The sequence below is a fragment of the Impatiens glandulifera genome, chromosome 2 (genome assembly GCF_907164915.1).
Source record: "Impatiens glandulifera chromosome 2, dImpGla2.1, whole genome shotgun sequence".
Classification (NCBI taxonomy): Eukaryota; Viridiplantae; Streptophyta; class Magnoliopsida; order Ericales; family Balsaminaceae; genus Impatiens; species Impatiens glandulifera.
The window spans coordinates 11,711,007-11,736,492 of NC_061863.1; the positions used below are offsets into that span (position 1 = coordinate 11,711,007).

General features: G+C 30.3%; 1 protein-coding gene across 1 annotated transcript; it reads left to right on the top strand.

The window, feature by feature from the left end:
* The first annotated feature begins 11,272 nt into the window (after positions 1-11,272).
* Positions 11,273-23,014, top strand: LOC124925636 (THO complex subunit 5B). Its single transcript, XM_047465695.1, has 6 exons — positions 11,273-11,360; positions 19,413-19,675; positions 20,026-20,316; positions 20,778-21,114; positions 21,490-21,818; positions 22,586-23,014. The coding sequence occupies exons 2-6, from the start codon at positions 19,460-19,462 to the stop codon at positions 22,829-22,831; spliced, it is 1,419 nt and encodes a 472-aa protein (XP_047321651.1). The 5' UTR covers positions 11,273-11,360; positions 19,413-19,459; the 3' UTR covers positions 22,832-23,014.
* Positions 23,015-25,486: the final 2,472 nt, after the last annotated feature.

Consider the following 25,486-nt stretch of genomic DNA (forward strand, 5'->3'; position numbering starts at 1 on the left):
AAATATTTAAATTTCTTTGAAGAAAGTAATGAATATCAAAAATAAAGAATTGTTGGACACCACCATGGCCCAAGAAGGCCCAACGTAAGTTTTTAAGGCCCAATATTTTGTGCATGCAATATACTGACATAGAACTTTAGGATAAAAATTAAATATCACTTCAAACAGGACCTTAATGAACTATTTATTTTTCTGGTAAAACTGAATATATATTTTAAAACCTAATTTGGTATACTAAATATATTTATTTTTTATTAAAAAACTATTATTATTATATAGTAATAAATTTTTTTAAAGTGAAAATCGAACTTTAAAATTTTGTTATATATATATATATATATTTTTTTTTTTTTAGTGAAAATTGAATTTTTAATTTTTAATTTTAAAGAATAATTTTTAATTTTTAAGTAAAGATACATTATAGTTAATAATCTATATATATCTAATAACGCTTAATTTAAAATATTGGAGGTCTATAACACGCTCTCTTTACAATTATTCACAAATTATATAATTTCTCTTTCCTTCATTAATTATAAAACAGGAAAAAAAAATTAATTATCATGTTTACATTAAATACTAATTACAAAACATTAAAACCTACAATAAAATTAAGAATTTTAATTATATATTATATTAGTTATCCCATTATATTAATTATAAAATAAGCAAAAAAAATTAAAAAATAAAATAAAATAAATTAGTTATTATTTTTACATTAAATATTAATTATAAAACATTAAAACCTACAATAAAATTAAGAATTTCAATTATATATTATATTAATTATAAAATTTAACTTTTATTCCATTATATTAATTATAAAATAGACAAAAAAAAAATTAAAAAATAAAATAAAATAAATTAGTTATCATTTTTACATTAAATACTAATTACAAAACATTAAAACCTACAATAAAATTAAGAATTTCAATTATATATTATATTAATTATAATATTTAACTTTCAGTTATCATATTATATTAATTATAACATAAAACTTAACTTTCAGTTATCATATTATATTAATTATAAAATTTAACACAAAAACAATAATTATGAAAAATATAAACATTTTAACTGCAATTAAACCAATATATTAAATCAACCAAACTTTTCATCTTCTTTTTCATCTAAATATTTGTTTTTCTATAAATAATTTTACATCAACAAGGTTCAATTTAAGAGAGAAGAGTGATATTCTGCCTATCCAGAGCATTTTAATTCATCGGTCTCCTTTTAAGGCTTCTAACTCTAAGCTGTGTCGATTTCTAATCTTCTTAATCTTCTCAATTTCTCTATCAACATCATTCTTTCAATAATTAAATTTGCAATATGTTATGTTTTAACAATTTATTATTCACTGTTTTTCTTTTTTTTTTTCACAGGAATTTGATCATTTTAGGCAACTGCATACCATCCTATCTTTTGAACTCCATCTTGGTTAAAGTGAGGAATAATTAAATTATATGACTAATTAATAAAATAAAAAAATTAAATGCATATGATCTCTATATTTTTAGCATAATATTTTTTTTTATTCTCTATTTTTTTTATTAAAAATATTATTATTACTTATTATAACATTTAATTTATTTATTATTCATATTATTTTATAATATTTATCTTGATTATCATATTTAATATATTTATATTATATTAATAATATTTTTATTATTATTTAATCTAAATATTTTTAAAGTTACTTTATTTGAAGTTATCCCTTATAATATTCGACCTTTTGACTTCTCAATTTCTCTATCAACATCATTATTTCAATAATTAAATTTCTAATATGTTATGTTTCAACAATCTATTGTTCACTGTTTTTTTTTTTTTTCAAAAATTTGATCATTTCAGACAGCTAAGTCCTATCTTTTGAATTCAAAAAAAATTAGTTATCATGTTTACATTAAATACTAATTACAAAACATTAAAACATACAATAAAATTAAGAATTTCAATTATATATTATATTAGTTATCCCATTATATTAATTATAAAATAGGAAAAAAAAATTAAAAAATAAAATAAATTAGTTATCATTTTTACATTAAATACTAATTACAAAACATTAAAACCTACAATAAGATTAAGAATTTCAATTATATATTATATTAATTATAAAATTTAACTTTCAGTTATGATATTATATTAATTATAAAATTTAACACAAAAACAATAATTATGAAAAATATAAACCGTGTAATTAAACCAATATATTAAATCAACCAAACTTTTCATCTTCTTTCCATCTAAATATTTGTTTTTCTATAAATAATTTTACATCAACAAGGTTCAATTTAAGAGAAAAAAGTGATATTCTGCCTATCCAGAGCATTTTAATTCATCGGTCTCCTTTTAAGGCATTTTAATTCATCGGTCTCCTTTTAAGGCTGTATCGATTTCTAATTTTCTTAATCTTCTCAATTTCTCTATCAACTATCTCTATATCAATTTTTAATTTTCTCAATTTCTCTATCAACATTATTCTTTCAATAATTAAATTTGCAACATGTTATGTTTTAACAATTTATTGTTCACTGTTTTGCTTTTTTTTCTCAAGAATTTGATCATTTTAGGCAACTGCAACAATATCCTATCTTTTGAATTTCATCTTGTTAAAGTGAGGAATAATTAAATTATATGACTAATTAATAAAATAATTAATTTTAATGCATATGATCTCTATATTCTTAGCATAATATTTTTTTCTATTCTCTATTTTTTTTATTAAAAATATTATTATTACTTATTATAATATTTAATTAATTAATTTATTATTCATATTATTTTATAATATTTATCTTGATTATCATATTTAATATATTTATATTATATTAATAATATTTTTATTGTTATTTAATCTAAATATTTTTAAAGTTACTTTAGTTGAAGTTATCCCTTATAATATTCGACCTTTTGAATCAACTATCTCTATATCGATTTTTAATCTTCTCAATTTCTCTATCAACATCATTATTTCAATAATTAAATTTGTAATATGTTATGTTCTAACAATCTATTGTTCACTTTGTTTTTTTTCAGAAATTTGATCATTTCAGGCTGCTGCAACAGCAACAGAGTCCTATTTTTTGAATTCGTATGAGTAATAATTAAGTTTTATGACTAATTAATAAAATAAAAAAATTTAAATGCATATAATTTCTATATTCTTAGCATAATATTTTTTTTCTATTCTCCAATTTTTTTAAAAAAATATTATTATTACTTATTATAATATTTAATTAATTTATTTATTATTCATATTATTTTATAATATTTGTCTTGATTATCATATTTAATATATTTATATTATATTAATAATCTTTTTATTATTATTCAATCTAAATATTTTTAAAATTACTTTATTTGAAATTATCCAATATAATCATTAAGTATCAACCTTCCTTTGAGTCAAAGTAGGAGTAATGACTATATTTTATGATTTAATAAAATAAAAATAATTTTTTTATGTGAAATATATTTAATTTTTTTAAATACATATAATTTTATTAGTTGAAAAAAAGTAATCTCTATCTTTTGAGTATAAGATTTTTTTTCCTATTCCAAACAATTTCATATGATAAAGTTAAATGTATTTAATAATATTTATTTTTAATCACAAAAAAAAAATATTTGAAATATTATTATAACGTTCAATTAATTATTTATTATTTCCCATTATTTTTTAATATTTATCTTTATTCTCATTTTTAATATATTCATATTATATTAATAATTTATTATTATTATTATTATTATTAGCCTATGATATCCAAGTCATTAATTACCGTACCAAAATACTTAAAAATGTTTTTTTTATACTAAATGTGTTTGTTTATGTCCATAACATCTAATTTTTAAATATTTTGTTATTTTTTCACATATACTTTCGTTAATTATAACAATCCAATTATCCACTCAAATATTCTTAATATTTTTATGTAAAAAAAATGTTTTGCATAATATATTAAATTTTCATAAAAATAACTATTTTTACAGAAGATGGTGAATTATTAAAAGTTAATACATGATATTTATTTTTAATCATAAAAGAAATATGTAAATTTTTGTTAAATATATTATATTTATTATTTCTCATTATTTTATAATATTTGTCTTTATTCTCATATTTAATATATTATATTAATTAATTTATTATTATTATTCAATCTATATTTACATATAAATATTTTTATTTAAAGTTTTTTTTTATGTTTACATTTTATACTAACTATTGTAATGTCAATTCATATGAAAATATCAGAAAATGGACACACAAGCATCCATTGGAATTTTAGATTTGACTACGGATGGCAACTTAAAAATTATTTACTGAGAGAAAAAAAAAGAAAAAGATATAATTATTAGAATAAGCATAATCAGAAATAAAATAGAAAGACTATAACAAGAGAAAAATAATTCCGAAAATAAACATTAGCCATAATAAAACAAGTTTGAATGTTAAAAGATTATAATTAAAAAAAATAAATAAAAAGAAGAAATACTCGCGTCGTTCATAAATTCTATTATTTAAAAAAAAATTACTAAAAAAATCTACATGGATTTCTTTTTATCTATCATTACTATTCGTAGAATAAATATGGAACTTTTTAGTGAAAAAAAAATAGAAAAATACATTTTCAATAATCAAAGTAATGAAACAAGATTTGAGAAATCAAATCAAATTCAATTTATTTCCAGTAGAAAATTCTTAATAAGAATTCACATAATTTTGATGATTTAGCCTCCTTGTCGCAAGCATATATCTTTTACAAATTATCACAAACCCCCTCTCTTAACTTGTACTTCTATAAGTTAAGACCTATTCTTGAATATCATGAAACTTTTTCGTTTCTTAAAACTTCACTAAAGAATTATTTTGAACTACAAAAACTATTTACACGTGGGATGCAATAAATACTAAAAAAATAATGAATTGCTAAGTGTTGATTTCTTATTAACAGACAAGGTTGTAAGTGTGTTTAATATTTTGTTATATATTAATGTATGTTATTATAATGTGTATCATATTAGTGCAAACTAACATGTAATTTATAGGGTGCGGTTATTCACGCCAGCATCGATCGTCAATTTGTTCCAAGACATCGAAACTTATTAAAGGAGGGTAACATGTACATATTTCAAAATTTTCGAGTTGTCAAGTCAAATGCTCAGTACAAACCTGTTCCAAACTCTTTGAAAATTTTGTTTAGCTACGGGACAACCATGAAGTCTGTTTCTGAGATTCTAAATATTTCGAGATATAAATTTAATTTCTCTGATTACAAGGAGCTTATTTCTAGAAGTGACAATTGCTCACAACTAACAGGTAGTGTTTTGATTAACTATTGTTTTTCATTCATTTTCTTAACTTACATTTTGCTTTTTTATGTTATAGTTATTATAGCTCATCTTATCAGTTTGGGCTCTAAGACTTTTAGCAAAACTGGATATAACACAATTGCAAAACTTGGCTTACTTGTCAAGTTATACCAAGGTATGAATTGTAAAAAAAATATGCTTATGTCTTAATATGTTTGTGTTAACCATTTCTATCACTACAAAAAAACGCTCAATTAGCGACGATTACTTACTGACGTATAAATATCGTCGGAAATATGCGACGGATATTGCGACGATTTAATCCACTATTAATATTAACCGTCGCAAATATAAATAAATGAAGAAAACTTCGTTGCAATAAATAAAGATATTTATCTATGCTCAATTATCGCCGCTAAATTAGAAGGTAAATTTCCGTGGCAAAATCCATAAATTAATTCATACTATATTTTGTATGAAATTTTCGACGAAAATTATATAGCGTCGAATTTATATAGTTAATTGAAAAAATCATAAAAAATATCTAGTATGGAAAATACATCACAAATTTTTGACGTTATGTTCTACGTTTTCTTCGTCATAACTTCTCTAACCGTAACCGTAGTAAATTTCGTAGAAAATTCAGTTTGAATATAAAATTAAATCTCACTTAAATAATTAAATTTAATTATTTTTAATTATTTTTTTTATATAGTCTAATTAATTTAATAAATTATGTATATAAAATTAATTTATAAATAAATTAATAAAATATTTAATAATGAATAATATCTAATATAATTATAAATTAAATATATAAATAATTAGATTATTTATATATATAAATAAAATAAAATTTTATTTAAATAGTAAAATAAATTAAATTATTTTAAATTATATATATATATATATAGTTAACTATAATTAATTTAATAGGTTTGTATAAAATATGTTTTAGTTTTAATGACTTTGGGTTTACAGTTTATTTTGAATTATTTTGTGATAATGAATTATTGATAATGTTATTTTGTGATAATGAATGATTAATGATTAATTATGTTATGTTATTTTGTTTTATATATAAATTTACTCTAATTTATAATTTATTCGTGAATAATATAAAAAAGTTTGGTAAAAAAAAAAATTATAAAATATTTTAAAATAAAATATGTGCTAAAAATCAATTATTTTCTAGAAAATTTCGTCAAAAAGAACGTGGTAAAGACGGTTGAAAAAAATGTCGAAAAATGTAATCAGAAATACTGTCGCAAAACTATAAATTGGAAAAAGCGTCGCAAAAACTTTCCGACTAAATATCTATCCGTCGAAGTATTAGCGACACATATATTTGCAAAATAATTATTTAGAGGAAAAAAACGTCGCAAATTATATATTCGTCCAAAATTCTGTCGATAAATTCCGTCGCAAATCCACTATTTTCTTGTAGTGTATATGTGCTTTCAATAGGTCATCATGCCTTTTCTTCAACAACGGCCACACAAGTTTTTCAAAATCTAATGATTCCAGAGGTGGTGACTATGCGAGAAATGTTGATATTGTCTTTCTTTAAACAATACTCTTTGTTTAAATATTTGTTATTTTAATGACTATTATTTTTGTGCCACCTTTACTCAACTAATTGTAGATTTGTTGTCCATCCATCTCAAGTATGTTTGTTGAATGATACTGTTGAAAGTTCGATGTCTTTACAAGATGAGATGATGAAAGATCGACACACAATTGAGGAATTATACCACTTATTGTCAAATGAGGAAAGCAAGGTTGGTAAAATTGGTATTTCAATATTTTTATAGTTATCTTACTGGTTTATTGGTTAACATGAATGTATACGTACCGTTGAAGCGACAATCAATAATGTATGCAACTACAATGGTTGGTTTTACTACTCTTGTATTGATTGTCGCAGAAAAGTAATGCTCGAGGGTGATGTTTTTTTTGCAACTCATGTGTTAAAGTTACAAAAAATCCTACTCCAAGGTGTTTATTTTTTTCTCTTTGATCATTAACAAACTATATTCATATATTTGATTATATCTATTTTGTTTTTTCATTAATTATTTTGTATCCATTTTAGATATAAATTAGAGATTGAGGTTCGTAACGAGTCAGGAACTGCACTATTTATACTTTTTGATAGAATTGTCAATAAGTTAGTTAATCTAACTGTTTCAAATTTGTTACAATTACATCCGAATTGTGACAAAGATTTCCATTGGTAACGCGAAAACTTGTGTTCCAAGTTAAAATTACTGATTACAACCTGAAGAAAAAATCGCACAATTTTACAATTATAAAAGTGTTTGATCCAAGTCAATCACTCATTACTTAACAGGTAAACATATTTTGAATATCTTTATGCTTAACTTTGAAACGTGTTTTATATATTAAATTAAATTTAGTTTAAGGGAGGAACATCAATTTCAGACAAAATTGTTGAAGAGTTACTTTTTCTAGAGAAAGTTGTTGAAGAGATAAGATGAAAAAGACAAAAAAAAATAGTTTTTGTTTTTCATTTTACAATTTTTTAATTTCATTTTATGGAAGTTGTTTTTTTTATTAGTATACATTATTAACTATTATTATAATATAGGATATCTTAAATTATACTAGAGTTATACATTTATTTATTTTTATGAATGTTTGTTTAATATTGTGTTAACTTAAATTTTTATTTTACTTTCAATAGTTTAAATTAAATCAAGCCTTTTGGTATGTCTTGTATTATTATTATTTTCAGTTTTAATTAATCATTCTTTTTTCTCACATTATGTATATATTTCATAATTAATTTTATATAAATATATTTTTCCTTACATCATTTTTTCACAATTATTTATATATTATTTGTTTATTCATTTTTATAATTTTTTTAATGTTAGATAATAATTTTTTTAATGTAAATTTAGTAATGTTTTTTATAATCCATAAGCATTTAAATTATATATTCATATATATATATATTATATTTTCTATTCATATAAATATATTCTCTTTTATTAAATTAAATCATGTTTATATGTATATAAAATATTTTGTTCATAAAAGTTTATTTTAATTTTTTTATATTATTACATATTTATTTATTTTTATACAATTTACTTATATTATGAAACAACTAATAATAATTAATTTATTTTTTCTATTGTTTTCTCTAATTATATATATATATATATTATATATATTTTCTCTTCATATAAATATATTCTCTTTTATTAAATTAAATATTTTATAAAATTTTATTTATATTTTTCCCGTACAACGTAGGGTTTCATACTAGTTATTATAATTTTGTTATTTTCTTAGAGATTGTTCGAATGTGGTTATTTAAAAAATTAAGGGAGAAAAAAAAATGAATGATAAGGATGATTTTGAAGAGATAATAATTTTTTTTTAAAAGTCTTAAAATTATTAATATATATAAATAAAATAAAATATAAAATAAAAATAAAGAATATTTTAATATTTTAGTTAATAAATTAAATAATTTAACAAATGAGAAAAAGAATTAAATAATGTTTAATTTGTATGGATTATGAAATAATATTAAACGAACTGACCTCGTAAAATAGAAAAGTATAAGTATGAAAACTATTATTAAGACAGAGAGATTCAAATAATATGCATGTTTAGTTTTACAATTTTTTATATTAATTATTATTTGAAAATATTATATTTATTAAAAGAATCGTAATTATCTAAAAAAGTAATTAATATTTAATATTCTATATAATAATTTGAATGATGATCAAGGTATACATGTCTAATTATTTTATGTGTACTGTCTTGACTATCTTTTAATGATTACTATTAATTTATGAAATATGTTACCTATAAAATTTATTTTGTCGGCAAAAATGTTAATATGATAGTAATTAAGGTTCTCCTACTAAACAATCTGAGAAAACAACAACTAAGTCCAATTAATTAAGCATTAGCCTACTTAATAATATCATCAAATTACACTTAGCCTTAAACTTTTACATTTATGTAGTGAGTTTAAAATGCATTAGGTATAATTATTTTTCATGTCAAAGAAAGAAAGGGTCAATAACCTTTTTGAGAATGGGCTATTTAAAGCTTGTATCTTGGTAGCCTTTAACTTTGTCTATCTACTTATGATAAATGGAAATTTTATTCGGTTAATATCTAATTTTAACCTAACTTAACTTAATCAATTACTATGATACTCATAAAAACAAGTTTATAATGACAAGTCAATATATTTTAGTTTATAATTTATAATTATTAAATTATGTGTTTATTAAATATGTTTATTATTAGTTGCATAGTATATCTATTAAGTTTTAGTTATTATATGGATTTATAAACAATTATATTTGGAATTATCAAATTGAGGCTTTTTGTCGGATATGGATTGATTAAGAGTTCATATCTCTTCTTTTAAACTTTTTGTTAAAATTATATAAAATAAGTTTTTATCGATTTCAAATTCCGTTAAATTATTACATGTGATATTTAAAAATAAATAAATAATCTATATCATTAATTTAATTACAAAATTTCAGCGAATTGAGTAGGGATGACATGCCGCAATGGAGCATCTCGGGACAGGAAATGCATTTATCATCCCTGTCCCGATTTACTTTATGAATTTTATTTTACTATCATTCCCGTCCGTTCGGTTTCGGGAAATTCCCGTGGGTACCGTTTATAGCCTATTTTCTAAAAAATAAAATATTTAATAAAATTATATAAACTGGTTTTTTAATATATATATATAGAGTAATATATTGAATTTTTTTATTATTATAAAGAAATAAATTTAAAACTCTTATAAAATATAGTAAATAAATATATATTGGTAATTTTATATATTTAATTGTGTTATAGTGTTCGGGACAAAATCGAGATGAGATCGGGGCGAGACGGGAGACACAAATATCATCCCAGTCAAACTAGGAAAAACCGCCCCAAATGAGACATTTCGGTTCGATTCGATTACCGCGGAAAAATTTTAAATTGTCATCCTTAGAATTGAGGGTATGACTCGATTTTATGAAATTCGGTAATAAAAATCCTCAACTCGTTGGAATTCGGTAGTTAAATTAGTAACATTGATATTTTATTATTATTTTTAAATATTATATAGATAATAAGTTAACGACGATGATTTGTATATATTTTTAATAGTGACGGCATGAGAGAACAAGAGATGGGCTTTGTTTCATTGAAAAATCCTTTTAGAGAAACTATTACCTCCTCGAGTACAAGCGTGAGTAAGATGTTGAATGTTCCTCGTATGAATTTAATCTATGAACCTATTTCATCACCTCAGTTGGAATGACATGAATGTTGAAGGGAAGGCAGAAACAAATGCGCCACCATATGAGTAACCAATCACGGTAATAGTATTTAGAGTTTGCCTCGATTTGATACCGCTCTCATGACCCGTACCGAAACAGTTCTTTACCCCTAAATATCCATTGCACCTCAACGCATTTTGAGGAGAACCAATTAGAACTAATAAAACAAGATCATCGTTCGTGTCTTATTGGACGTTTCGTAGCCCACTTTTGTTAAGAAGCTGTGTTGGTTTGGGGTATGTTCAGTTCATCGGAAGGATCGCCCTTCCAATTCTAAGTTTTTTCTTGGAAATTGAAACCGACTATGACTCTCTGTTTTTCGCATGCTATAATTATTCGTTCTCTCGATAGCGAAAGTTTTTTGAGTTATTTCGAAGTTCTGTGAAAGCTCTAAAGTATTAAGGGAATCATCTTTGTGAAATTCTAACATTAATCCTATTTTTTTTACCTGTATTAATAAATAAAAACACAAAAAAACAAAAATAATATAAGTAATAATTAATGATAATTCAAACAAGTCCTATTTTAATTTTAAAAAATAATAAAAGTAATAATATTATTTAAAGGATAAAGAAATGTTTTTTTCTTCTTTAGGTTTTATATTTTCCCAAATATAATCAAATGTTTTTTGACCAATCTGTCGAACTTAAGACTCCATGTAAATCAGTAGAAGAAGAAGAAGAGTAGTTATTCGGGAAATTTGAGGAAATGACCCCAAAATAGGGCCAAATAGCCGATGGTGCGGCCCACTAATTTTTATAGCGCTGGTGACCCCCAAATTTTTTAATGACCATTTTACCCATGCGTCACGCACCCTCCAGGTGCGTGACGCACCCTGAACCCTATAAAGGCTTAATTTTTTTTCATTTTCGTTTCAGTTTCTCTCTCATCCAGCCCCTTTCTTCCCGTCTTCTCCGCCGTGAAACCCTAATGGTGGCGGAGAAGATTTTCTCTTCTTTCTCAGCGATGAAGAACGAATCGAAGAGGCACCGTCGACCATGGCACCATATTCAACGGCCTATAGCTTCGAAGAACATCCAATGGAGACGAGTTTGCACAGCGCTGAGGATTTCGAACAAATTGACATTTCATTCGGCCATTCCACTATATTTTGTGTTTATTTCGTTATTGTTTGTTTCGTGTTTGTTTGTTCCTCATTGATTCGCTGATTCCTTTACTGATTCGTTGAATGCAGATTGTTTGTTTGGTAGGATGCGTCAAGATGGATGCGTCAAGATGGATGCGTCAAGATGGATGCGTCAAGATGGATGCGTCAACTCGGATGCGTCAAGATGGATGCGTCAAGATGGATGCGTCAACTCGGATGCGTCAAGTCGGATGCGTCAAGATGGATGCGTCAACTCGGATGCGTCAAGTAGGATGCGTCAACTCGGATGCGTCAACTCGGATGCGTCAACTCCGATGCGTCAACTCGGATGCGTCAACTCCGATGCGTCAACTCGGATGCGTCAAGTAGGAGACGATGCGTCACATTTATTTTTATTTTATATAAAAACCCAAATAAGCCTCGACCACTATTCATGCTCTCTCTCTCTCTCTCGCACCCGACGACGCACCTGCCTCGACGACGCACCTGCCTCGACGTCTCTTCCTGCTCGTCTTCGTCTTCATCTTCTCGTTCATTCATTGACTTCTTGAGGTTAGTTTTAGTTATGTTTGTTTATGTTCATGTTAGGTTTTAGGGTTGGTTGCTTCTTGTTTGCAAATGGTTCATTCATGGTTTATGTTAGGGTTTAGGGTTGCTACATGCTTGTAAATGCTTCATGCATGTTTTATGTTATGTTTTTAGGGTTGCTTCTTTCTTTCAAAAAGTTCATGCATGTTTTATGTTAGGGTTTTAGGGTAGGTTGCTTCCTGCTTTCAAACGGTTCATGCATGTTTTATGTTAGGAATTAGGGTAGGATGCTTCTTGATTTCAAATGGTTCATGCACGGTTTATGGGTTGCGTCAAGCAGCTGCGTCAAGCAGCTGCTTGACGCATCTGACAGTTGTTTCTAGCTATTTTGACGGTTACTTTTCTTCTCGTTTGTTTATATTTGTTGTGAAATGTTTTCACAAACATTGTTGTTTTTCTTTTCCCTTTTGTAGATGGCAGACTTCACGGTTCATGATTTTCCTGGTAGGATTTCATTGAAATCTGTCCTAGCCTTGAAAAAAGTATCTGATAGGTTTGAAGCGCTGGGTCTTATGGAGAGGGCTCTAAATTCTCAATTTCAGTATTTATTGAGAGGAGTCCCAGACTTGTTGTTCTCAGGGACCATTTTACATCAGTTGCTGGTTCGGAAGGTGAAGGCCAATTTGAATAGGATGATTTTCAACTTTAATGGGGAGGAATATACTTTTGGTCTGAAAGAGTACGCATTGATTACAGGCCTCAACTTCGACAGATTGCCTGAATACAAAGATGAATGCCGAGGTTGTCCACCCTTGCTGATAAAATATTTCAAAAGGAATACGTCAATTCGAATGATGGATTTGGAATCTATATTCATGAAATGCACCGATAAGGAAGACGCATGGAAGATCGGGTTGATCTGCTTGATTAACCAGTACCTCTTCTCATATGACCCAAAACGGCTTTTAAATCTCAAAATCATCCATATGGTTGAAGATGTTGAAGACTTCCTCCGATTTCCATGGGGGAATGTGTCCTTTAGATTCACCATGAGGGGTCTTGACCAGGACATGAAACACCACAGGTCCGTATATATGTCCAGGAAAGGGAGTGGAGTTACTAATTCCTTTGCTTATAACGTGTATGGGTTTGTACTAGCACTACAAGTGTGGAGCTATGAGATCATTCAAAACTTGGTCCCTAAATTCGCCACAAGGAAAGACGTTGATGGCCCTTTTCGCCCAAGGATACTGTTGTATCAATCGAAAAGGAAGAATACATTTCAGGAGATGCAATCTGCCTTTAACAGCGCTGTGTTTTCTAAGATGCAAGAGTCCTCCGAGGAGACGAGTTTGTACAGTGGGGAGGATTTTGAACACATTAACAATTCATACGATGATTTGTTTGAGGGAGTTACTGATGGGGGAAAAAAGAGAAAGGCTGATGAAGATGTTGCTGAAGATGATGATGATGAAGATGTTGATGAAGAACCTACTACTGTCCAACCTTCCAAGAGGAAGAGGAATGTTGAATATGATGATATATCCCCCCCCAGCAAAGCAGCCATCAAGCGTCGTAGCCTGCGTAACATGACTCCCCCATCCGCAACTTCAACACCTCCATCATCACCTCCACGTGAACCTGCACCGGCATCTCATGTTCAGATAAAGGATGCCGAAGTGATAAAGAAGGATGTCGAAGAGATAAAGAAAGATGTCGAAGAAATCAAGAGAGACATAAGAGACATCAAATTGAATCAACAAAACTACTTTACGAGGTTTGAAAAGATGATTCTCAGTCTAAGCAACCAGTTCGCCAGCCATGTCACCAACCAGGTAATTCTGTTAGAGCTTTCTGTTTTTTACTACTTTATGTCTTTGACCCCGCTGCTTGACGCAGCTGCTTGCTTGACGCAGCTGCTTGACGCAGCTGCTTGACGCAGCTGCTTGACGCAGCTGCTTGACGCATCCTTGATTTAAATTCTTTTCACTTTTGTAGCAGGAGCAGAAGGAGAATGACATCGGTCTGAATGACAATCGTGACAATGAAGAGGAAGAAAAGCAGAATGATATTCGTGTTGAAGAAGAGGAAGAAAAGCAGAATGACATTCGTGACGAAGAAGATGAGAATGCCATTGGTCTGAATGACATTCTCGATGAAGAAGAGGAGCAAAAGGAGAATGAGAAGGTTAATAATGTTGAATTGGAGCAAGACAATGTTGAATTGGAGCAGAAGAAGATTGAGAATGAGATTGTTGAGGATCCGCCGATAGAGAATGTTGAGGCCGTTGTCGAGAAAGAGGCCGTTGTTGAAGAAGGGGAGAAGAAAGAAGAAGGGGAGATTGAAGAAGAAGGGGAGAAGAAAGAAGAAGGGGAGATTGAAGAAGAAGGGGAGATTGAAGAAGAAGGGGAGAAGAAAGAAGAAGTGGAGAAGAAAGAAGAAGTGAAGAGAAAACCCATACAAAAGACTTTTCAGAAAAAGGTTAGGAAGAAGAAAGACGAAAAGGACGAAGATGAAGTGGAAATAATGAATACTCCTCCTCCTCTTCCTAAGAAAGTAGTATTGGTCACGAGAAGGAATAGGAGGCCGAAGAATGATCCAGATTTCACCGACCCCAATCTGAAACAGCCCAAGTTAAAAGATCCTATCACCGTCAATCCACTTCTAAAATATGACGATCAACTTCTTCATCAATTGCAAACATGGCTTAAAGATCCAAAGACTGACAACAACAGAATTGAGCTCCATACTACAGAAGGTGATAAGACATTATTTCGCCGAATGCTAAAAAGGTTCACCTGGCTGAATGATGATGTAAGTAATATTTATGTTAGAATAATTTTAGATTTGCAGATTGTATTTTAAATGTGTTTCTCTTGTGTAGGAAATCGATGCATGTTGCTTCATTCTGAGAAGAAGAGCTTGGGTATATCCAAAGACATATAAGAAGAACTTCTTTATTGGAGATTGTTGGCTCCACACCAGGTTCACTGCTGAGTACGCTGCGTTTAACAAAAGTCGTATTGAGTTTGACATTGAAAACTTTTTCGAATACTTCTTGGGCGATGAAAGCATCTATAGGAATAGTTGGAAAGTATGCGATGATATATATATTCCTTTGAACATCAAAGACGTCCACTGGATACTTTGTGTTGTCCGTCTACAGCAATGGCGCGTAGACGTATATGACTGCGATCCTGGATGTTATGCTAATCTTGATGAGTTTGTGCTACCGATGTGCCAAATGATTCCGGTTATATTTGACAAGGCATTGCCTCTTGAAGATAAACAAAGATTTCCTCTGCTCAACCCTGATTCCGTTTTGCCATACACAAGACGTCCAGAGTCAGAAGTTCCCAAAGCAACTAAGAGTGGAGATTGTGGTGTATTTGTACTAATGTATATTGAGTACTTGACTGCAGGTCTGAATCTAGCAGAAGTGACCTCAAATGAGATGAAAGCTTGGAGAGAAAAGTGGGCAGTGAGGTTATTTCATGGACTTGTAGATCCATAGGTTATTTATGAAACTTTTGTACTGTACTGATATCAAATTTTTGTAATGTTAATCTCAAACCTTTGTAATATGGTTGATTTAATGATATCAAATGTTGTTTATGATATATATGTTATTCTAATTAATTAAACCATGCACTAATGTAAACCATGCACTAATGTAAACCTTTGTAATTTTTGTAATGTTAATCTCAAACCTTTGTAATAGGTTCTGCACTAATGTAAACCATGTTTCGTCAAGCAGCTGCGTCAAGCAGTTTCGTCAAGCAGCTGCGTCAAGCAGTTTCGTCAAGCAGCTGCGTCAAGCAGTTTCGTCAAGCAGCTGCGTCAAGCAGTTTCGTCAAGCAGCTGCGTCAAGCAGTTTCGTCAAGCAGCTGCGTCAAGCAGCTGCGTCTAGAAAAACACTTGGTACAAAAACCCTGTCCCTGTATTACATTCTCCAGAAAACTACAAAAACACCATAAAACAACATTAACACCATTAACAATACAATACACTTTACTGAATCCTTGAATCTTGAATCCTTGATGCAAAAACAACATTAACACCTCCACACAAGACATTTGGTAATAAGTCTACAAAAACAACATTAACACCACAACACAACACTAACAAGTTCATTCTAAGCTAATGGCTCGTAAGATTGAGATGATGGCTCGTAGAGCTGAGATGAGGGCTCGTACAGTTGAGATGATGATGGCTCATTCTGCTGAGATGATGAGGGCACATGCTGCTGAGATGATGAGGGCTCATGCTGCTGAGATGATGAGGGCTCATGCTGCTGAGATGATGCTCTTGCTCTTGCGGTAGACGGTGCAGGCATCACTGCTTTGCATGTTGCTCTATTATGTCCTAGACCTGCACATGAACTGCATCGTCTCGGGACCTTACGGACCTCACCTTGGGATGTCCTACGTTTAGTTTGTGGCCGACCTTTTTTAACCTTCACAGGTGGTTTTAGACACACGCGTTGTTTGATAATATCGGGAAGATCCCAATTCTCTTCATCACCAACCGGATAACATGTCTCCGCATATGCATTCAACCAAGATACAGTTGTATAATACCTATCAGAAGGATACTAAAACGATTAAAAATAGGTTAAATAAATAAGTTCAAACTCTCTGCATAATTGCTTGTGAGTTGATTGTATCGTTTACCGGGGAAATATGCTCTACTCCATCTTTGAAACCCAATCTCTTCCAAATAGGCAGCAATCCTATGATCTTTAACCCTGATCTTGTCAAAAAACCGATTAAATTGGGGGATAGTGTACGCACGAGAAGCCAAATCAAACTCGACATGGCAATTATCAGTTTTGAATTTGGCATTAATATTCATCTTTATGTGATATGTGCACGCACCGTGGTCTGCTTCTGGAAAACAGCACACAAGGCATTGGCTATACTTGGGTGTCTATCGGATACGAAGACGAGATCATCAACTAATCCAATTGCTTCTCTAAGTTTTTGCATGAAATAAGTCCACGAGTTATTATTCTCTGAATCAACAACGCCGAATGCAACAGGATACAGTTGCTCATTGGCATCCAATGCAACAGCCACCAATAGTTGACCTCCCACCTTGTGCTTGAGAAAACTTGCATCAACACACAATACGGGACGACAGAAGGCTTTGAAACCCCTAATTGAGAGGCCTAGAGACATGAACATATATTTGAAATGCCCGTGCTCGTCTGTCTGAATATCTGTTATGGTACCCGGATTATTCTTCTCCAACATGTATAGGTATGAAGGCAATTTTCCATAGGAATCCTCTACCGTTCCTCGCACCGCCGTTAAAGCCGTTTCCCTTGCCCTCCAAGCCTTATTATAAGTCAAAAACATACCATAATCTGACTGCATGTCTTCAATTATTTTTTTAGGCAAGTGGTTATGGTGATGATCCATGTACTTACCCTTCATGCACTGCCCAATAACCCATGCCGGTGTTTGCATTTTTTTTTTCCGGCCTCGTCAAAACTGAGCATGAGTGTTGTCGATTGAATTTCCGAATCTCAAACATCTCGGAAAACTTACCTTTCACAGCACGTAAGCTCCACTTGCATGTCTCATCCATACATTTCACATACCAAAGATGTTTTCGAGACTTTTTCACTTTGAATTCAAAATGATAAGTCATCGCATATTTATATAGCGTCAGTTGAAGTTCTTTTTTAGTATCAAATAACGTACCGACTTCCAATACGGTTTCACTAGTTAACGCCAATGCAAATGAAGGGTCTGTCGGTGATACGTCTGTAGGGTCTGTCGATGGTGTACCCATTGACGCTCTTGCACTAGATGGTGTACCCATTGACGCTCTTGCACTAGATGGTGTACCCATTGACGCTCTTGCACTAGATGGTGTACCCATTGCTCTTGCACTAGATGGTGTACCCATTGGTGTAGGTATTGACCGGTGCGGCGTGCGTGCAACTACTGATGCAGGACTAGTAGTAGCTTGGAAATCACTAACCCGTTCATAATTAAAGTCAATAACGCGTTCATGATTAATCAGTTCATGATGAGCTCGTTCATCTTCTTCTCCTCCTCCTTCATTATCACTTTCAAATAAAATCTGTTGAGAAACAACTCGAGAAACAACGCCGGGTATACTTTTTTGAGTAATGATTAGTAGTGTAGTATCTTGACTTGGGTACTTCTCTACTAATGAGACACAAAGTGGTGACGAAGATGACGAACTTCGACCCGATATCAACCGTGATAAATACATGCCCACATCTTTATCTCCCTCAATAACAACAGGGGGAAGTTTTGCAGAAGGATCATACATGACTTTAATCACTAAATCATATGCAGACTTTTGCACGTTAATCGTCTCATAGATTGTATCAACTAATTGAGCAAATGTAGTACATTGAGGTATATCCATGGTTTTGCATGATTGTGCAGAGAAAGACCTGGTACCATTGGCTGCAATTTGCCACTCTCCATTGTACACAACAAATACGTCAGCAAATACTTCAGCTGCAATTGAAAAAATTATAGTATCAATCGAGAGACACCGTAACAATGAAATGCAAGTAATAGTTATAAATGGTCTGGGGTGCGTTACGCATCTGCGTAACGCAACTACGTGACGCAACTGCGTTACGCAACTACGTGACGCAACTGCGTTACGCACCCGGTTTCCGCCGCGACGGTGGCATTCCACCTACTCATTCCCTAATCACTACACCCTAACAAACAAAGCAATCCAAGAGATAAATGAAGAAGGAGAAGAATACCTGTAGCAGCAGAAAGAGACATGGTGAAGGAAGAGAGGATTCCGCCGTCGTCTTCGTCGGTCGGTGGTTGGGTTTTTTAGAGAGAAGGAGGAGAAGGGAAGTGAAGAAAGAGAAGAAGAAAGAAAGAATGAAAAGAACTGATATTTTTTTTCTTATATAGTAAGGGCATTGTGGACTTTTCACAATGCCCTCAGGTGCGTCACGCAACGGGAGGGTGCGTGACGCAACGGGGGTATTTTCGGCAGAAAAATGTTTGGGGGTCACCAGCGCTATAAAAATTATCCCCCCGCACCATCGGCTATTAGGCCTTATTTTGGGGTCATTTCCTCAAATTTCCCAGTTATTCCATGTGATTGAAGAAGAAGCTAACGGAGCTGATAGAAAGAAATGGATTCGACCATGGAAGACGTCGAGGTAGCTGTAACTGAGCTGAAACTCTATACTCAAATGAAGAAATCACCATACGATTCGCTGCACGAAAGCCGAAAGTCTGCAGAGGAAATTGTCGCCAAGATGCTCTCTATCAAGAGAGAATCCAAATCAAAATCTGAGCTTCGGGAGCTAGTAACTCAAATGTTTCTGAACTTCATCAATCTGCGCCAGGTTTCTCCAAAATGTTCTTCTTTGCCTTCTACATCTACATTTTAGTTTGTCTAATTCTTGCGTATTTGAATGCTTGTGTGGACGTTTCTATGCAATTAAATGCATTTTAGGGCTAATTGAAGCTAATGAATTTGAATTTCATTAGAGTTTTATGAACTAGAGTCAAGAAGAGTTATTTTCATCTCGGGGTGTCTACACTTATCTCAAATATCTGTTAGAATGAAGTGTTGAATTGGTTTAAAGATCTTGAACCCTAGTGCTGAATCTTTAAAAGAACATATCCCTTGATTAATCCTTGTTTCCTCTCATACATTTCTTTTGCTGATTAGAATTTGTTATTGATTCTATAGGCGAATCGGGCCATCCTGCTTGAAGAGGACCGCGTAAAAGAAGAAACAGAACGTGCTAAGGCACCCGTTGACTTCACGACCTTAGAGTTTCATAACTTGATGTATGAGAAGAATCATTACATGAAAGCAATAAGGGTTTGCAAAGATTTTAGATCAAAGTATCATGATATTGAAATTGTAGCCAAGGAAGAATTTTTCAGAGATGCACCAGAAGACATACATAATTCATTAATATCAAATGATAGTGAGCACAATCTGATGCTGAAGAGGCTCAATTTTGAGTTATATCAGGTAAAAGATAGTGGATAATACTACTTTCTTCGGTCTGTTCTCGAGTTCTTTTTTTATTACTTAATTAGCAGGACTATTTGCAAGTCTTTAAAACTTGCTATGGCTTCAGTTTGAATTTCAAATGCTCAGTACCTTTGTTATCATGAAGGAGGCCTTATTTCAAAACACTTTTGAAATCTGTTTCTTGATCTAAAACCATATCTGTATACAAAAGCAAAAATAAATTTCTAAATGTGTCTAGACTATGTTTAGTTTCCAAACGTCCTGTATCTAGATCCAAATATAGAAAACATTAGTGAAATGTGTTCTCAAATGGGTCATTGTTTAATCATGCTATATTATTCTATGCTTTTACCCAATTTTTGAAACTGCTTCTACATTCTTGTTCCAATTTGCTGCCTTTTTATAAGCCTAAGTATTGTTCTGTGCAAGTCAATATTATGAACATATTTCTGTATCAGCGCAAAGAACTCTGCAAACTTCAGAAGAAACTTGAACAACAAAAGAAGAGATATCTGGAGACCATTGCTACCAGGAAGAAGTTCTTATCAGACCTTCCATCCCTACTGAAGCCCCTAAAGAAAGTGTCATTACCAGTGCAGAAACAATTGGGGATGCCGTACACCAAAAAGTTAAAGCAGCATCAATATGCAGAGTTGCTTCCACCTTCTCTTTATATTATTTACTCGCAAATGTTGGCCCAAAAGGAAGCATTTGGAGAAAACATTGATGTGGAGATTGTAGGAAGTTTGAAAGATGCTCAAGCTTTCTCTCAGCAACAAGCAAATAAGGAAAATGGTAATAATATGACATACTCTTTTTTTAGCATATTCTTCATACATTATGTGCTACTATCACTAGTTTCTATCTTTTTCTTTGACTTTTCTTGTCATAAGATAATAAGAGTAGAAAATATTCACAATTAGGCCCCGTTTATTTTATTATGAGAAAATGGTCCATTCAGAAACACTTTTTTCTCTCAGACATCTTTATTTTGTTGTGGATCTAGATGAGATCATGTTTGGAAACAACCACACATTCAGAAATTTATTTGCAGTTTCTCATATGGACCAGGATTTAGATCTTGAAACAAAAAGGGTTTACTAGGAGGCCCAATGACTAATAATCAATTACTCAAATGAAGGATACCAATGTTTTCTTTTGTTGGGTCAGGTACTTGTACCATTTTAGACAATTCCAAGGTGGAGGATGATTCACTTGAAGATGAAGAGGAGGGGCAAAGAAGCCAAAAGCGGTCAAAGAAAGTTCCTACAAAAGAAAATCATGACCAGTCAGAAATTTATCAATCTCATCCGCTGAAAATCATTCTTCATGTATATGATGATGAAGGTTCAGATTCAAAACTCGTTTCGCTGAAATTTGATTACCTGCTAAAGTTGAATGTTGTATGTGTTGGGATTGAGGGCTCCAATGAAGTCCCTGGGAATAATTTATTATGCAACTTATTTCCTGATGATGCTGGCCTTGAGATACCACTACAGGTATCATTTCTTTTCATGGATATATTTATATAAAAAAAATTGTATTCGACATGTCATTAGAGGCATTCTATAGGGTCCATATGGAAACACATTTTGTTTTTGGATCTGAATCTTGATTCAGATGAGAAATCGCCACGAAAATTTTGAATTTGTCTCACTAAGTTCTTATTTTCATACATGATCGGCTTTATTTGAAAAGACCTTAAGCTGGAGTGGTTTGTAAAAGAAAACGTTAACAAATTTATGAATATGTGTATAATTAAGTTATGTACCAAAACATTATCTAATATAAATCAAAATTTTGACAAGATAATTGACCAAAAAAAAAGTGTTTTCAATGAAATTTAAACATGACAATTGGCTCTGTTTGAAAATACCTGGAGCTGGAACTGGGTTTGTACGAATATACGTTTAATTAAGTTATGTGACAGCATACTTTGACAAAAAAGAATGTGTTTCCAAAGAAGTTTATTGACTTTTAGTGTTTTCTTATTTGTAGTTTATTCTTTTCGTTTTTTCATTCTCTATCCCTAGCTTCATGTGTTTCCAAACACAGCATATTTGGAAACAGAACTTAGTGAGACACAAATTCACAACTTTATTGCTTTTTCTCATCTGAATCAGGATTCGGATCCAAAAACAATATATGTTTCCAAATGGCTTCTAATGATATTTGACTGAAAAAAAAAGCGTACTTCCAAATGGCCTTATGTTTCATTTTTACTTCACTTTATCATCATCCAATTTTTTTCCACATTGTATTTCAGTCAGCTAAGCTATCTGTTGGCGGTGAACTGGAATTCGATGAAAAGAGAACCTCGCGACCATATAAATGGGTCCAGCATTTGGCAGGAATTGATTTTTTGCCTGAGATATCTCCACAGCTTACATTTTCTGAATCTAAACAAGCTGCAGTTATATCTGGGCTTTCGCAATACCGCCATCAGAATCGGGTTCAAACAGTGGTCCAACGAATTCGGTCTCGAAGAAAGACTCAACTTACTTTGACTTGATGTGCGTTCCAACTTTTGGTTTATTGATTGCCATTTGCTTTAGCTTTCCTAATCTGTTATTTAGTCGGAGGCTCTCCTAGGGTTCCCTCATCTGGTCTTTGTTGAGTAATATTGGATTATTGGAAACTTCACAATATATGGTTGTTTACAAGGAGCTTACTTGATTTTACTATTGCAGCTTAAGTGGCTTAATCTGGCATAGTAGTAATAGATAATTTTAATTAATTATTGTTTTTATTGAATTGTAAGATTAGGATTACCATATTTACAGTACAGTTATGTCAAAAGAATTATTTTTATGTTGTTTAGTTTTTCTTGGTTTCTCACTTACCTTTTAGTAATGAAAGACAGAACTGAAACAGGGTAAGACCCAAGCTAGAGGATGTGAGCTCTCATATCTTGATGCAAGTTCTAACCGATATACATGAATGGTTTTTAGCTAGTCATCGATCGTAATTTAATTTAACTAGAAGGATCAATAATAGACTTGTTAACGCAGTTGCAAAAAGTCAGAAAGCTTAATCGCAACTGGATTTGTAATTTAAGGAGGATCTTTCTGTTATGAAACAACCAATAAACTCAAAACCTTAAAACCGTTCCAACCGATAAACTGTCAAACCGAATTAAGGATTTAATTGTACATTTCGGCGTACAAACTGCAGAACTACTAAGACACATCTATGGTGCTACTTAGATACCATATCAATTGTGGTTTATTGTGTTTTGCAAAGAGTATTCTAGATCTTGTCTCTTGTATTTCATCTCTTGACCTTGTTTGATGTGCCCTTAATTCATAATAATATTATTTTATTTGAGAAAAAGTTGTTTATATGAAAAATAAATAAGTGGGACAAAGTAGAAAATGTTATTTTTTTAATTATTTCTAACATTTTCTGTGAGAAGGCACATTGAGAAAGTGGACGAAATATCCTAAATAAAAATAAAAGTATTTATGATTCTTTTTACCCATTTTCTCTCCATGTCCATGTGCCATCTCACATAAGGAAATGATTACAAAAATAACATTTTCAACATTCCTGTAGGAAAAAAAGTGGGCATAGAGAATTCTGAAATAAAAGGAAGGGGAAGATATTAAAATATATTAGTAATTTTAAAATATTTTAAAAGCTAAAATATTGTATTTTAATTGAAATATCTCAATGAAATTAATGATGATAAGATCTTGGATTATTTACATTTAACCTAAATAACACAGTTAAAACAATATCATGCTCTTTACTATTTGAGATTTTAAGTGAGCAAATAACTAAAATAATTAACTTTTATTTTCTATTTAATTGTATTATAATGACCAAAGACAATATAAGAAAATAAGTTTTAAAAAATTGTTGTTTCTCAATTGTATTTAATATGTTATGGGTTTTGATATAGTAGACTAAGGCATGCCGTTTTGATTTTCTAGCTTATGAATGTATGTTTATTGCCTCTCCTCTAACTTATTTTTTTAATGATAATAAAACAAAATTTTATCTTTTTATTAAAATGATTTAATCTTATATTTACAAATTATTTAAATTTGAATTAATTTGAATTTTATTATTATTTCATTCAATATTATAAAATATATTGATAAATTATTAACCACTAATTCTTAGTATTTAAATAACAGTTCACATCAAATCAAATAAAACAAATTGAAATATTAATTATTAATTATTAAATTTAAATTTATTTTTCTATTATTAATTAGTTTTTTAATTATTATTTTACTTAATAACCTTTTAACTATTTTCTTATTATTTAATTTTTCAATTATATAAATAATATAAAATTACATATAACTTATTATTAATATATATAGACATCAATTTGTTAATATAATTTTTTTAAAATGTTTATATATATATATATATATTAAAAATGATGAAAATCGTTTAATAGAACCAAAAAAAACATGAATAAAAATAAACAAAAAATAAAAACATTACTCAATAGGAACAATTAACTCCAATTAACTCTACTGAATTTTCGAAATAAATCTCAAAAAACATAATAATAATAATAACATTTTAAATGATACGCATCAAACAACTACGATTAATAAAAGTTTGACGATTTGTCTCCAACCAGATAGTCCACCAAAAAATAATTGGAATGATAACCAATTATGTATGTCTGTCATATTAGCCGCATCAATCAAAATTTCTCAACAACTACCTAAAGACACAGGCATCACCCAATGATACCTAGTGATACTCCACAAAAGACACCACTCGACAATGCAAAAGTAAGTGAGTTTCCGATTCAACATCCTCATGACATATTCGACAACGACTAACCATAATACAACTTTTTTCATGCACATACCATCCATAAATTTCCACCGTGAATAACGTTGTTGGGTGTGAATGCGATTGAAGTTTGGCTCAGTTCATCTTGTTTATCGATTTCATTGCACCACTACCTCACCAAAGGCGACAACCTTTTCTCTAGTCTCCAAACACCACAAATGAGCTTAACTTCTGTCTCTCACCAACAGAGTAGTATTTATTTATATTATTAGGTCAAATCCAATAAGTGGGTTACTAGAGATTGTGCCACAATGCTGGGCCAACCAATATCCAACAATCTCCACCTTTGGCCCAAAGCAGTGCAAAACACAATCACGGAATCACAAGACACATCATCGCCAAT